We start from the raw sequence: 15,895 nt of genomic DNA, 5'->3' as shown, positions 1-15,895 counted from the left end.
AACATTTAATCAGGGTGTATAAAAACAATGTGATGAGATTTATGTGGACTAGGGTGATAGGGAGGAAGGTAGAAGAAATGTACATGATGAGAAATCTTTATAATTAGCAACCTTCAAATAATGTTAGGGGATTAAGTTAAGGGAGGTTATATGGACAACTCATAAAGCTTGCATGAGAAGTGTAAGCAGTACTGATTTGAAGAATCTTTAGGAAAATGATTTGGGAGACAAAGGCATAGATGGGAGGATATTAACATGAATCTCAAAATTGACTGCAAGACTAGACTGTAGGCTGTTAAATGAACTCAGGATGTAGTCCAGTGCAGTGATACGATATTGTGTACACAATAATGACAATACTGGCTTCATACAAGCAGGGAATTTGTTGACCAGCGGATTGACTGTTAACTTTTCACTAACAATCCTGACTCGTGTAGGCAGATTAACAACTTTGTTACTTTTGATGGCATTATTAATGACGAAAAGCCATTGACCCTGAGTAATTGTACGATATTTGCACCATGAGTTACACCAGAGGGGCAACGACCATGATGAGGACCTCTGTATAAAATTTTATGAGAATAAATTGCCCCAAAAATTTTAACTTTATCTAGCATCGCCTGTTGTTGAAGGTAGCAAGGACCTCTTAAACGTTGGTAAACTTCTACCACGCTGCACGGCGCAAGAACCCAGAAGATAGCCATCGTTAGGTTTTATAAATTATACCCGAAATTCCCTGTCTTTTGGTTAACAGATTATATTGTTTCCTTCTGAACTTAACTTTCAAACCGTACTTATTAATTTGTGACATTTTAATAACACTTGAACCATTGTTATAATCTAGCAACATAATTCTGCTCTATTTGTTGCTGTAAATTTGGCATTCCTGCTGAAGAGCCTAGCGAAAGCAAGCAAAGATGACCTGTAAATAGGGGCTGTGGGTTTCTTGGCACCGATCAATACACGGGAAGTAATGTATACTTCAAGGAAGAAGGAAGGCGCTGGCTGTGAACGTACAATGTCTGCTATTCGGAAAAAACTGGTTATTGTTGGCGATGGTGCGTGTGGCAAAACGTGTCTGCTGACAGTTTTTAGCAGGGACAAATTTCCAGATTTTTATATTCCTACAATATTTGAGAGTACTGTTGCCGATATAGAAGTGGATGGAAATCGTGTTGAGCTAGCTTTGTGGGATACTGCAGGTCAAGAAGATTATGACAGGTTACGGCCTTTGTCTTATCCGGATACTGACGTTATTATAATGTGCTTTTCCATAGACTCCCCAGATTCTCTTCATAATATTCATAGAAAGTGGACCCCAGAGGTTAAACATTTCTGTCCTAATGTACCCATAATTTTAGTCGGTAATAAAAAGGATCTGAGAAATGATCCAATTATTATATCAGAATTGGGTAAAATGAAGCAAAGTCCAGTGAATACGGTAGATGGTAAAGCAATGGCAGATAAGATAGAGGCATATAGTTTCTTAGAATGTTCAGCAAAGAACATGGAAGGTATTCGTGAGGTTTTTGAAACTGCAACGAGGGCTGCCCTACAGATGAATAACAAGAAAAAGAAGGGTTGCTGTGGTTTTTTGTAATGGAGTAAAAATTTGTGGCTCAAAAAAGCACCAAGTGGTCCATCATTTTTAGTTGGGGTTTACAGCATGACTCCAACTTTATGTGTTCTGTATTGAGTGTTGGTTCGTATATTGTGCACTTCACGTTGCAACATATTTTCCTTCAACCTAGGTCCCATTAACATTTCAAGCTATGTTAATGATGAGGAGGTTAACGTCAGTTTGTCTTTTCAAGACAGGTTAATAAATGTGAATGAATTCATCTCAACAATTCCAGTCGGCCTGTCCAAATTTTAGTACGTGAATTAATGAGGTAATACTGAAAATAGTAGCAAGAATGAAGATTCAGTATCTTTTTTACAAAAGTTAAGATGGCAGCATTTGAGTGCTTCCAGTTCTCGTTAGATACACCAAGGGCGTCCATTATTGCCAAAGGAAACGTAAGAGTTGCAACATGCAGCATGTGTTTCTGCAAAGTGCCAAAGGATTTTTAGATCTTCAAGATGGATCTATGTTTCCAATTGTTTGGTATTTGCCTGCATCATCTTTTGGAAACAATATGGAATTTTATTCAGAAGTAAGTATAGGTATTATTTGCAGTATTTCATATAATTAATCCTTCTAGTCTAGTACTTTTCATTATTATATCCACAGCTATTGTTTACCTGGGTTTTGAATTCACTGTAATAAGTTGGGTGAGATTAAGATGAAGTAGGTAGACACCAATTTATGAATTATAATCATTACATCTGAAATGCATGTAATTTCAGAAAATTAGCAGCCACGTGGTTAGCACATGTTTCAGTGATCAACTGTTTTGACAGGTTCTTTAATCTTTTTCTCATTTGAAGGTAGATGTTTCAATAGTACCTTAAATTAGGCCTTGACCATGCAAAATATACATTAGACTCTATTCATGAAAATCTTAAGAACAATAACTCTGAAGATGGAAGCAGCATGTAGCACTAAAATGTTGGTATGTAGCTACATGTTCACATTGTTAAACCCAGAAGACTAACACAACACCTCAAATCCCTGTGTCTGTTGAAGTTGTTGATTGAAATTCTATAGTGATTTCTTGTTTCTCATATGCATGTTACATGTCCAACACTTCTCAACCTTTGTTTAATGATGGATATTTTTGAGGAATAATAGCTGATGTATCTGTAAAAATGTGTTTTGTGTTTTAGGTTCCATTTTGATACCAGAGAAATGATTGAATGTTGAGACATTGCTTCATAGCCAAAGGGTTCAAGACTGTTATATTAATTTGAAACAAAAGTATTGTTGCCTGCCATAGAATTATTATTGTACATTTTAAGCAGTATACATAAATAAAATTTATATATTTAAATGTCAGTGTACTGTATCCTTTTCGCTGTAGTGTGGCTCAGACTCTCTTGGCCTAGTGTGTACCTTTGTTTTTGTAGGTCCTGGATTTAAATCTTGGCCTGTAGACCAGCAATCCTGACTGAGATTTTTCATGGTTTCCCTCACTCTCCCCAGGCAAATGCCAGGATAGTACCTTAAATTAGGCCAAGACCACTTCCTTCCATATATTCTGCACTTCTTTAATCATTCTGTCATTAAGTGCTATACAATTTTAACTCTTATGTATTATTAAATAAACTGAATAATAGTTCTTGGGATTGGTCGTTTGCATGAGGGCAACAGTGATATCCTGTTACTCTGAAACATTGGAATCTACCTACAGTTTCACGTGGCATTACAACCCAGAAGACCAAGGTCAACATTCGTGTATGCAGTCTTTAAGATGCAACTCAGTGTTTAGAATATATTGAATATGACATCAAATCTAAATCCCAGAAACAAAACAAATCTGTCACTGATTTTAACTGAATGCATATGGTCTTTTGAGTTGTACCAGGGGCCATGTGCTGGTATCCCACAAGATGTAATGAAAGTATTTCTTAGTGAAATTAACATAAATTTATTCTACATGTAATAAGTACAATCACACAGCATATGGTTGGTCATCATTTTCAAATACATGGTATTTGATATAAGTTTCTCTGTTTGTAAAATCCTTCTTGTCTTCTTGCCAGCCTCTCTTTGGGGCCTTATCATACATGAATCTACCTGCCGACTCTCCAAACAATTTGTTGGCCTCTTCAATTTCATCCCTGAAACATGCAATTAATGACATCAGTTTATGAAGTTGCATATCATTATGATATTATTTTATCAGAATTAAAGATAAAGTTGTTTAAGACAAAAAATTCTGAACATAACACATTTATTTAAAAATAAAAATGATATAAAAAGATGTCAAATATGAAATTGTTTTATTAACAGATGTATTGGATAGGTGTCGCATACCTGTATTTACCAACTACAACTTTCTTGCCAGTGATGGGATCTGTCACATCTCCTAATGGGTATACCACTTCCAGAACTTGATGTGTTATGAGCCTTGTCACTTTCTCTGGGAGCTGTTGTATCAAAACCACATCTCCAGTTTTGCAGATTTTCCCAGGATCATGAGCATAATAGTACTCAAATTCTCCAAAGTACTGAAATAAAGAGAGAATTTTTTAAGACAGGTTAATTTCAATGGATAGTAGTAAAAGAGGCAAAATGTAAGTCACTGTTATTTTTTTAAACTAGTTAGCTGTACAGTGTTGATAAGCCAATCGGTTTTTTTGGTGGGGGGTTGTAAGCATTTGAAGATATTTGCCTTGATTAGACCATGATTTGTCATGGTCTAATCAAGGCAAATATCTTCAAATAAAAACTACGAACAGGTCGATTCGAATTTCGCGCAGCCATATCTTATTATGCCCCCTACACTTTCCTACCAATATACCACACATCACCAATAGGAGTCTCAGAATAAAGTTCAATAAATCCCTGACGCTCGGCAGAAAAGCGGCGCAAGAGGCTGAATTTTTGTATTCTTAAAGGTGCCCACAGCTTATTAAGATGGATTCGGATATATTACATATATGTTGATTTAAACTTACCATATGTAAGTTTTCATCTAATACCAGTCGTTTAACTTGAATTTTTGATGCATTTTGTTTTACTGACGGTACACACCTGCCCAGAAGCATGAAAGCTTTACTTGCTTGCAAAAGGGCCATTCCACAGTTTTGTCACCTAAAAACCGACACGAAGAACTTGCACAAATATTATTTTATTTATGCCCTTCCCCCTTGACATTAAACCGTTTTTCGTATTCTCACAGTACAACCAACCACCGTAATCAAAAAACACTATGCCGCATTGTTCTGTATGTGAATCATAAGTCCTCTGGCCGAACAGAAATATCTTTGGTAATGATGTAATTCGGTAGGTGTGGCTCACCTTTGAAAGGACTACCACATAATGAATTAATCATCTTCATTGTTCCCAACGTGAATTATATGAATTTTCTGTTATTTTGTAGGACATTCAGTGTTGAGCATTCAGTACACACTGGAAACAGCCAACAATTAACAGAAACCTTTGTGTCGTGAGTTCTTGCTTTTGAATGAAATGAATTAGTTAAAATTATATCTTTGATATTTTATGATTTCAGTGTTGGGTGTATTGTCAAGGCCAAAAGTAGCTTAAGAAAGCTGAGTGTGTATAGTGCGTAAGCAGTTTTTAGAGGCTCTGTTTTTGTTTTAGTACTAACTTGCGTAGGAAAACGATGGCTGCAATAAGGAAGAAGCTTGTTATCGTGGGTGATGGTGCTTGTGGTAAAACGTGTCTTTTGATAGTATTCAGCAAGGATCAGTTTCCAGAAGTTTACGTACCTACTGTTTTCGAAAACTATGTGGCAGACATAGAAGTAGATGGAAAACAGGTTGAATTGGCTTTGTGGGACACCGCAGGCCAAGAAGATTACGATAGATTACGGCCACTCTCCTACCCAGACACCGATGTTATCCTAATGTGTTTCTCAATCGACTCTCCAGATTCCTTGGAAAACATTCCCGAAAAATGGACGCCTGAAGTTAAGCATTTTTGCCCCAACGTTCCAATAATTTTGGTTGGAAACAAGAAGGATTTGCGAAATGATCCCAACACCATCAAGGAATTGGGGAAAATGAAGCAGGAACCTGTGAAACCAGCAGAAGGTAGAGCAATGGCAGAAAAAATTAATGCTTTTGCATACTTGGAGTGTTCAGCAAAGAGTAAGGAAGGAGTCCGCGAAGTATTCGAAACAGCAACAAGAGCTGCTCTTCAAGTGAAGAAGAAGAAGAATAGCCGATGTAGGCTGTTTTAATGCAAGTCGGATGTGAGGGTGAGGGAACCTAAAAAAGGTGCTTTTTATTGCATGAGATCATCTGTAACTCCTTTGTAAGGGCAGTGATTCTAAAGGCCCTGCATTTAGTAGATTACAGTCTATCTGGACATCAGAAGTGGCTCATTATGTTTAATGATAATAAGATAATGTGCTCATACATGTTACAGTTAGTTTATTCAGTTTGAAGGCTGTTCAATTTGTCTCTGATACCAACTGTACTTATTGCTAGTCTAAAATAAATTGCTAACTAAACGTTTTGGAAGAAGTAAGGTTCCCATGATTATGACGTAGCTAGAAACAGTTACTAATTAATATTTGTGGTTAACATAACGGAATTTCGTCAACTTTGTAATGTTTGCGGCAAGAAACAGGTACCAACAGAAAATACTATAATTTGGTGACTGCAATTTAAAATCTGATTTTATTAGTTTGGTATAATTTTCGATTTCCATGATGCCTTCGTATTATGTTGCCCAGCTTTAACAACAGCAGTTTTATTTTGAATGAAAACTTTGTGGCTTAAAGTAAATCTGTGAATAATTATTTTATATGCATGGATATTAGAATGTTGAACTGAAGTAACAATACGTAATGTGAAGTATCTGTAGACCTATTAATATGCTGACATACTTTGTACATCTTTTACAACAGTTTTAAGAAAAAATTATAATACAGGTAACTTTTGACTTTCCGTAAATATTGAATTTGGCATGTTGAAACATTGAAGAGAAAGTTTTGAGTTTCTAGAGTTGAAGTAAAGTTCATTTTCCATTCTTCCACAAAGCCATTTCATGTTTGTGAAGAATGTTGATATGTGTGCAACTTAAAACTAAAGTAACTACTAAAAGGCTAAATTAATATGACCTAACATAATGTCAGATTATTAGCAACATTTCTTAAGAGTTTTGATGGAGGGTGAGTATGGCCATTAGGATGCCCTCACAGGCATTTTTGTGACATCAAAATGTTAATGTGGTGATGAGGGGACTTACACCATAATTTTTACTTTGAAATGATCAGACAGTGAAAGGCTGAAGTTGATATTGCCATACTGAAATGGTGCATTTATGGAGGGATCAAGATTACCTTGTATATTTCGTTATGTAGAATACTGAATGTGTTGTGTGTTTCCTAAATCTTTTTATATAAATCTAGGAACTTTCTAATATGATATATAGCAATATTAATTGTTATAATAGTGATAGATATGAAGACATTTCCAGAGTCAGTGACCTTACATGTGATTCTTCATTACTATGATGGATGAGAGGTTACTTTTGGGGGTTAGGCATTTGAACTGTACAGTTTTTTTTTCTTTCCTGTAGTTCTGCTGAAAATATACTTAATATGTTAACAAAATAAAATGTTTTGGGACCTATTACTGTCAAAATGCTGTCTCTTACCATCGGAAAGATGTTTCTTGTAACTTCATTTTATAGAAGATAACATGCACTCGATAATACTTTAGTTATCAGCCATGTTAGTGTGGAGTGAGTAATGTTGAAAGCTTCAAATTTTATACAAGTGGATTGTCTTTCAACAGTTTGGCAAATTTCCTCTTCTTGACTCTAACTGAAACCTTTTTCATATTTGCCAGTAATTCTGGATACAAAAGAAATCTTGCTTTATTAATGTAACAGACTTCAGTGTAGCATTTTTCTATTCTAAAACAGTCTGCATTCCACTGACTTTCTTTCTGACCTTGTGAAGTGATTTGATTATGTTTATTGTTTCTACAGTCATTATAGGGAGTTTAACCTAGATCTGCCGTTTTGAACGTAGATTTAATGTACATGGTACATTTCAGGTTTCAAAAATAGCTTTGTACAAGAATGGCCTTATGTACTGGTCATTAAATTTAGGTTTTTATATAGTTAATGTACATAATATAACCCACTGAAATTGTCTGACCTGTGTTAGGATACTAATTTAATTGGTTGTTGCCAACCCAAAATGAATGACCGTAATTTGGTCATTGTGGGTGTTCAGGGTGCGGTAAATCAGTTTCATGCAATATCCTCCGCTGGATTTGGAAGAGCTACATTGGAGATGATGCTGTTTATTTACACAGATTCATCGAGCCATTTTTAGTATGTCAATGTCATGAGACACTAGAGTGAGGTACGTTGTCATCTAAAGTCCTTGCACACTTAAGTTTAGTTCTCATCCAAGATGATTGGGATTTTTTTCTTGCTTGTACCAAACATCATACTGTAGTGTGCAAGTTATTGATCCAAAACAAATTGGACCACTTGGGTAAATGCTTGCAGTTTTTTTCTGTTATGTATTTTTAAAAATTGCCTTATTTTTAAGTGTATAAATAGTGAATTATAATTCTTGCTTCTTTTTAAACTAACATCAGTGGAATTCAGTGATACCATCTTAGCTTGCAATATTGTGCTATTAATACTATATAAATCACAATATGACGCATCTACAATATCTTATAATATTGTGCTAGTTCATTTGTTTCTGTTGCTGGAATTGTTAGGTTTCATTGTTTGTTTAACTAACATTAAACTGAACAGAAGTTTGCTGTATGTGTTTCTTACAGCTGGGAGTGAGTTGGGTTAGCATGTTTTCACAAACAGATGTGTCTACTCTTTTGTGAGGAAATTTTCAGTTGATGGGTTGGCATCCTGATGTCACTACACAAGTTACATTATATTTCTTGTCAGTGTCTTTATTAATGGAGTTAAGAATTTAAAGTAGAATTTTTATTTATTTAATTTTTTGAAAGTGAGTTAGTTGTTAAAACTTTAATGATAATTTTGCAGAGCTTTACTCAAATAGTGATTAATGGCCCATCTACTTCTAATTTTGAGCTTTATATTTTAGTTAATACCTGGTAAGTTATAACTGTAGATAGCCATTTATATTGATAGTTTATTGCTTTTTAACTTATTACATGAAATTATGTGTTGAAATTAGCTATTTCTTTGTAATAATGTGTATATTATGGAATTATTGGAGAAGTCTCAATTTTGTCAAGATATATGAAATGATAATATTTAACATTAATTTGGGAACTGGAATGGTAGTAGTGTAATCCCACATATGTATATTCACATTTTGTGTTTTATTGTTGTGTTTAGTTGAGAACACGCGTAAACAGTTGTTGAATTCCGTGAAAAGAAGCATTACATATATACACAATGGAATGGTTTTTTTGTGCCTTCTCCAAGAACCTAGTCACGTTTTTCCTCCTTTCCTTATTAAAATAAATATAGCATTAACAATTTCAGGGTTTGGAAATATGCCCGATCTTACTTGCCAAATTAGAAAATTAATTCACTGCCTAGAATCATATATTTCAGTAGTAGAAGTAGTAGTATTTAATGCCACTTTTAACATCATCATATTAAAGGTTTAATTGAATTGGAGAGTACATGAAAAGAAGTATATTAGGCCTTATTTTAGGTACTGTCCTGGCTTTTGCCAGGAGGGTCTGAGGAAAATTATTAAGAAAGTAAGTGAGCACATGGTCCTTGGGCCAAGATGTGAACTTGGGGGATCTCACATGTGTGAATCAGGAGTCATGATGACATTTGGTTTGCAGACATGTTAAATGGAGGTTAATAACATCCACATTTTTTGATAGGGGTTGATGTCTTTCAATTACAGACGCTGATCGTGAATATGTAGAACCAGTTGTGGACAGGAGATAAGATGTGATTATGCAGCTTGTGGGTTTGGCCAGTGGCCTGTTATCCTGATTGGCATTACAGAGGACTTTGAACTTGAACAAATTGTTTGGCATTATCTTAGGAAAATGATCTTAACCTTTATTGTTGTGATGCTTGATCTGGCTGACTGTGTGTAACACTTGCATACTGCTAAAACATTAATCCTGGAGCTAAAGTCTGGCTGGCAGCCACAGTACAAGATAAAGGTTAATTAGAATTTGAGCATAGATTGGATTTAGGTGGCTTAGGATAGGGTCTAGTGTGAGGACTGTGCCTTTGGGTGCAATAAAAGGTAAAGGATTTTTCTTCTGGTGGTACATACACGGTACCTGTATGAAGTATCTTCGCCGAAGAAGGAAGAAACCATTAGGAATGAGGCAGTCAGAAGACTTGAGACACTCACATTAGGTAGGTATGAAAATATCACAGTGTTAGGCATTTTAAAATAATTTATATAGGTTAAACACTAAGAATAGCCCGTGAAATAGGGATAAAATGCATGAAAAATGCAGATTGAGATGGCTTACTGTGATTGAGGAAATATATGAACTGAGGTACAACATGAAAAAATGTGGGACAACAAAGATATTTATGGACATTTTATTATTTAACCTGCACTCAGTGGAAAAAGTGCCAGAATAAGACACAGTAATCAAACCTGTGGTAATATTTAGATGACTTTTAAAACAGTCATCGATGCATCAACTCTTCTTGCCATTCATGGTTTGAAACTTTGCTGCATTCTACAGCCACTCAAAATAGAAATTACATTTCGGTGATAAGATTGGTTACAGTAACGAGTGAATGTGGTAAACAAATGCCGTGTAGTTTCCCCGTATATCACACATATATATATATACAAGTACGAACATAGATATAAGAATTTTAATTACACAGTTTTAACCAGTAAAAACTCTTTATGTTTCATTTCCTCCTTATAGTGTGACTAAATTTAAATGAAATCTATTTTGTATTAACATAAACTCTCTACCGACGTTTCAGCATAGCTTTCCACCGCTAGTCCTGATCGTATTTAACACCAAGTTGCTTACGGATCTCATCTTCAAGTTGGGCCAGAATCAGGCTTTCCTCATGACTCACCTTTGGACTTTCCAACAGACCTGTGAACAAAGTAATAAATTTAACACGTTGTTGTATTCTGGACACGGCAGAACATTTGAGAAAAGAAATACCACCAATGTATCCATCTTTGAAATGATGATAGTCCTTTTTATTCCCTGACAAACAATGATAAGTGTGGGAAAATCCGATTGCATTATCATCATTACTGACCAGGTATACTGATCGATTTATTCTTGGGTTATTTGAGGAAAACTAGGAACAGTCTGTCAGGACAGCTGGTAGTCCCACTGAAATTTGAAACAGGATCCTGCAGAATACAGATCCAGTGCATTACTGTTACACAAACTTTGTTTGGTTACATTCTGACTTGAAGATATCCGTCTTCTGGGTTTTTGCGCTGTGTAGTCTGGTCGATGTTAACCAACGTTTCAGAGGTCATATACTGCCTCCGTCATCAGGGCGATCGACCAGACTACACAGCGCAATAACCCAGAAGACTGATATCTTCATACTCACCGCTGTGAGAACCTCAAGTCTTACATTCTGACTTGTTCGACATTTCATTCTGTCAGACTAAAAAATGTCGATACATAATTTCAAAGCTGATTCTGGCTTCAGATGCGCACAAGGGCAAAACACTGCGGATTTTATTGATAAGTGAGAAACCTTGTTTGAGGCAGCGTCGCACTTCTGTTGCCTCATAGCGGAGACCAGCACTGTTGGTAAAGTTGAATGGCTTGGGTGCATTTGGCAGGATGAATTCTTTTGTCTTCTCTGGGGTAGTTATACTTGTTGGGCACCAGAACGGCTCGAGTATCTGAAACAATTTGAAGTGCTGTGTGGTTTACATCTTGGTATTACATCAAACTACTAGTTTTAGTTCATTGGTTTGATGACTCAAATGTAAGTGAAATCACTGAATCTTTTTCAGCTTCACTGTTCAGCCATCAGTTATAACCAAATGTTGTTGACTTATTCCTTTGTTATTGTGACAACATTGTTTCAGCTTTATAGGTTATAGGCCTGCATGTAAAATCTAGGCTGAGTGTGAATGATGAAACGAAAATTCAAAGGATGGAAGCGGTAAAAGGAGTTACCACAGCATCCATGAAAAATCTGAAGTCAGGACAGCATGTTTGTAGACTGAGATTCGAAAACATGACCTTCAGAATATGAATTAGGGGTGTTAACCACTTGACTGTGATGTTCAGAAATATCTATGGTTATACTCCAATTATATCCAAGATATTTTAACCTATTTATGATTTCCCTCAGTTTAGTGCTCAAATGTATTGCTGGCTTATTTTGTACATGGTGTACTCAGTGACACTATATCAAGTACAGAGGTTATTTGGCAGTGCTGATTTCCGTTATGCGATGGGATGTAGCTTCACAAGGACTGAGTATTGTGCCTGCAACTTCTGATCGTCATCGGTTTATAAATAGGGGTTTTACTGCTGAAAGTCCGGGATCTCTAGTGACATTATCGCCCTGTTCAATTTAGGAAGCATAATTTCAGGATACTTTTGAGTCGGGATGAAGCAAAGTCCTTCAAGGTGTTACACTCCACGTACCTTAACGATGCCCTTTGTTCCAACAATGAATGCTTCATTTGGCAGTTTGACTCTCGCATGGGTACAGAGAGTGGCAGTCCTCCCTCCCTTGTATTTTAGAGTTATACTTGTACTTGTGTCGACACCATTCTCGTTTAATTCGCCTTGTGCCACGACGCGCTCCGGTGGCGATGGACCGAATACAAACTGAGCAAGCTGAAGAACATATACACCCAGATCCAGGATGGTGCCTCCACCTAACTCCTTCAGTCTACAAGAAATTAGATACTTATGTAGTGTCAAATTAGATGAGGCAGGATGGTTATTAATGATGAATTTGGAAGGATTTTGGAGGAAGTAGCCAAGGTATTGTCCTGACAATAGACCATGACAACCAATCCAGATGTACAGTGTCCAAAGGTCATTTGAATAAAAGATTAAAACTATCTCTGTGACTAAACACCATGCCATGAAGATGTATGGGGGAGTGGAGGTAAAGTTCCATAAAATCCTGACCACAGCAATGGGTGAAGGTAAATGTCAGCTTTATACTGTGGCTGCTTTACTCGGGGAAAAGACACTGATATCCACTGAATATGAGGGTACTGTTATTTTACAGTGCTTGAATGTGAAATGATAAATTGATTTAATTGTCCTGTAGACATTCAGGAAAGTCCACTCTCACAGACTTACTTCTTGTGGAATGTGTGGGCCACTACTCACAACTTTTCATGAAGACTATGAAAGTGACAAAGGATATGTGAAACATACTTGACCCTATCGACGTCTGCTACGACAACGCCAAAGTTGGCAATCACCTGGAGCACTTCCCCCATTGTGCCAGCTTCAAGTTCCTTCTTGACAGCCTCGTAAGCTGGAAAGCAACGTGACCATATAGCCTCCATGAGGAACAGTTTCTTCTCCTTGGCATAATTGATGAGCTCCGTGGTTTGCTTGAGGTTCACTGTGAGCGGTTTCTCACAGAGAACGTGCTTCCCATTGTCCAACATCAATTTGCCGATGTCAAGGTGCAGCGTGTTGATTGCCCCGATGTACACCACCTCTGTGTCACATCCAGTACATTTTTAAAAGCTGAAAAATTTGTGAGGTTTCTAACAAAGTAATTAAGGAATACATTACTAAGAAACAACTGTAGTACTTAAATGTACCTATTGATTGGCTAGCTATACCAAATATAAATATGCAATTCAGAACATTGTACTGTACTCACCTACATCAGGATCTTTTGCAAGTTCTTCGTATGAACCATATGCATTTGGGATATTGTGCTCGGTTGCAAACGTCTTAGCACGATCAAGCTGTTGAGCAGCAACAGCTATCACACGATGTTCCTCAGATGGCAGGGTGTTCAGTGCTGTCACAAAATCATGACTTATTTTGCCTGCAGAAGCTATGCCCCAGCGAGTAGCCATCTAGAAAAAAATACTACCATTTATTACAATGCTTTAACACACTGATCACATGATTATGTCAGTCAGAGTACTAAGGGGGGAAGAAACAAATAAATAAACAAATCAACAGCATAAGAGAAAAAGATAGATAAGGAACAAGAAAGAGAATAAAGTGGAAGAAAAAAGAGAATAAGATATATAAATTTTCTTAAGCTAATCAACCAAGCAACTGACTAATGAACTGACCAACTAATTTTCTTTTATACAGGGACTTCCCTGAACATGTTATTTGTTTGAATGCTCAAAAAATACCCTGTTTATTACTGCCACTACAAGAATAACCAATAGAAACTCCCCTGATCCAGTTCACATTAATATATTTGACTTCCTTGATATATTATCATCATCTTTAACTAGTTCTCCAAAGTCTTTTCTTGAAATAAGATTCCCCTACAAATAAAACAAAAGAAGCCTTAATTAGTTTTATGTGTGATTCCGTTTCATACTATATGATTTAATTACCTATCAACAGTAGCTGCCAAGCTCACTGACTGAAACTCCTTGTGAATTTTTTCTGCAGTATTCAGTAATTTAATTCTCTTGGATCTAAACATATCCTTAGCACCATATTTCCAAATAGTGCATGTTCAAATTAAGCATCATATAATTTTCTCCAAAACTTTTATTTAATTTATTTTATTTTCAAACACAAATTCTTAAATACAGATATGTCATGGATTGAAAAGTTTACCTCTGATAAAATATCACGTTCCACACAGGCACAACTGTTTACTCAAAGATGAGTTGTGTATTTGTGAAAGCATCTCCTAGTAATATATGTTATGTAATGACAGACATCAGAATAGTAATCTCTGTTGATAAGACAGTTCTCAAAATGTGTCAGATTCCATTACAGAACATAGTCACCTAAAGGTTAGCAATGAAGTACTTTACAACAAACGAGATAATGCAAAGATTAACCTCTACAGGACAGTTTGAGATTAAATATCAGTTATTAAATGATTATTTATTAAAGTCTATTGCACAAGCATGTTTCACATCTTGTAAGTTAATAAAGAGATTACCAGTATGTCTGTACCATGCTATGAATTAATTAATTACAGTTGACTCCTGGACTGGGCTTACACATGCTACAAACATAAGTTGTGTTAAATTTCAGAGGCTCATAAAAGTTAACAGGAAGGAAAATTTAAAAAGAAATATTAAATGTTTTAAACTTGCATATGACCATGAATAATACCCCAAATTATGTTTTTTTTTCATTCAAAACTTTACAATTTTGTTTATCATTTATTATTTAATTTCATGCAACAAAGTTCATACCTTATTATTTCAAGATATAATTGATGGTTGTGTTCTCAAAAATCAAGATAGGAAAAAGGTATGCTATGTTGTTATACATTCCATGGATTAACTATTGCAAAAAGTATTTTCAATATTGCTATTCACATTTCATGCTTTACTCCTTTCAGCTGTGAAAAATAATCATTTCCACTACACTGGGAGAAACTGTGTGGACCTTAATGTTTTAACACAGATCCTGGTTGCAAAAATGTTTTTAATTCATATAACTTCACCTCACATGACTATGGATGTAATTTATTCACATTAACATTTATATTTCCAGGATGGTATCCTTCTGTAACTTTATATTTTGGAACAGCTGGTCTTCTCAGGCAATGATATCAAGCAATGTACATTTCAGCAGCAATGCTATAAAATGCACAAACACTGTAATAAATTTCAATGTTATTGTTTCCTTCTTGAGGACAAATGTGGTCTTTCTACAGAAATAGTGGGATTGCATGCCATGTCACAATTTTACAGGCTGTTATGACCAAATAAATCATATTAATAAAGTTCAATGAATAAAATCCCCTCTACATGTAAGAATCAGAGATCATTTGACTTATTAAGAGAAGAATGATGTGATAATTATATGGTGATCATATATTGGCATCATCAAGGACAAAGTTATTTGCTCTTTAAAAATGCCGTTTCCGCATTATTAGTCGTGTGCCAATTGTGTTGTGCACCGACTGTACTCCTTGCGCCTGTCTCCATATTAGATATAGAATTAGGCATTTTCTTCGTTGTACTCGTCTTCTAATAAAACAGAGACTCTTGAATTCATTGACCCAGTTCATATTTATTAGTAAGTTTTATGGATACATACCGGTAAATTTATTTTTCTAATATCAAAAAATAAAGCAATAATTGAGACAACGTGTCACTCGTACGTTAAGCTGGCAGTAGCAGCATCTATCGGTGATATTTGAAACTGGTATTTAAAAATTCTCCCTGTT

General features: G+C 35.7%; 3 protein-coding genes and 1 pseudogene across 6 annotated transcripts; 2 read left to right on the top strand and 2 right to left on the bottom strand.

The window, feature by feature from the left end:
- The first annotated feature begins 895 nt into the window (after positions 1-895).
- On the top strand, positions 896-2,938 carry LOC147874834 (ras-like GTP-binding protein RHO pseudogene; annotated as a pseudogene). Its single transcript, XR_015533682.1, has 2 exons — positions 896-2,156; positions 2,770-2,938. The product of XR_015533682.1 is annotated as a ras-like GTP-binding protein RHO pseudogene (transcript).
- A 576-nt stretch (positions 2,939-3,514) lies between these two features.
- Positions 3,515-4,880, bottom strand: mRpS17 (mitochondrial ribosomal protein S17). Its single transcript, XM_022082427.2, has 3 exons — positions 4,564-4,880; positions 3,920-4,113; positions 3,515-3,723 (listed from the first exon to the last, which is right to left on the bottom strand). The coding sequence occupies exons 1-3, from the start codon at positions 4,681-4,683 to the stop codon at positions 3,555-3,557; spliced, it is 483 nt and encodes a 160-aa protein (XP_021938119.1). The 5' UTR covers positions 4,684-4,880; the 3' UTR covers positions 3,515-3,554.
- Positions 4,881-4,926: 46 nt separating this feature from the next.
- Positions 4,927-8,995, top strand: LOC110838820 (ras-like GTP-binding protein Rho1). Its single transcript, XM_022082428.2, has one exon. It carries the CDS (start codon positions 5,235-5,237, stop codon positions 5,811-5,813), a length of 579 nt encoding a protein of 192 aa, XP_021938120.2. The 5' UTR covers positions 4,927-5,234; the 3' UTR covers positions 5,814-8,995.
- A 1,109-nt stretch (positions 8,996-10,104) lies between these two features.
- LOC110838823 (trans-1,2-dihydrobenzene-1,2-diol dehydrogenase) lies at positions 10,105-15,880 on the bottom strand. Of its 3 annotated transcripts, none has more exons than XM_022082435.2 (6): positions 15,766-15,880; positions 13,388-13,589; positions 12,928-13,219; positions 12,178-12,427; positions 11,270-11,420; positions 10,105-10,641 (listed from the first exon to the last, which is right to left on the bottom strand). In XM_022082435.2, exons 2-6 carry the CDS (start codon positions 13,587-13,589, stop codon positions 10,538-10,540), a joined length of 999 nt encoding a protein of 332 aa, XP_021938127.1. In that variant the 5' UTR covers positions 15,766-15,880; the 3' UTR covers positions 10,105-10,537. The 3 variants fall into 3 exon arrangements, with proteins under 3 accessions (XP_021938127.1, XP_087199200.1, XP_087199199.1); XM_087343074.1 differs by lacking the exon at positions 15,766-15,880 and adding an exon at positions 15,167-15,186; XM_087343073.1 differs by lacking the exon at positions 15,766-15,880 and adding an exon at positions 14,320-14,421.
- Between the last annotated feature and the right edge of the window lie 15 nt (positions 15,881-15,895).

The sequence above is a fragment of the Zootermopsis nevadensis genome, unplaced genomic scaffold (assembly GCF_977971745.1).
Source record: "Zootermopsis nevadensis isolate Lab colony 2312 unplaced genomic scaffold, Znev_1.0 Znev_ptg000004l, whole genome shotgun sequence".
Lineage (NCBI taxonomy): Eukaryota > Metazoa > Arthropoda > Insecta > Blattodea > Termopsidae > Zootermopsis > Zootermopsis nevadensis.
The sequence above is the reverse complement of the archived record's forward strand: the minus strand, read 5'-3'. Positions and strand labels throughout refer to the sequence as shown.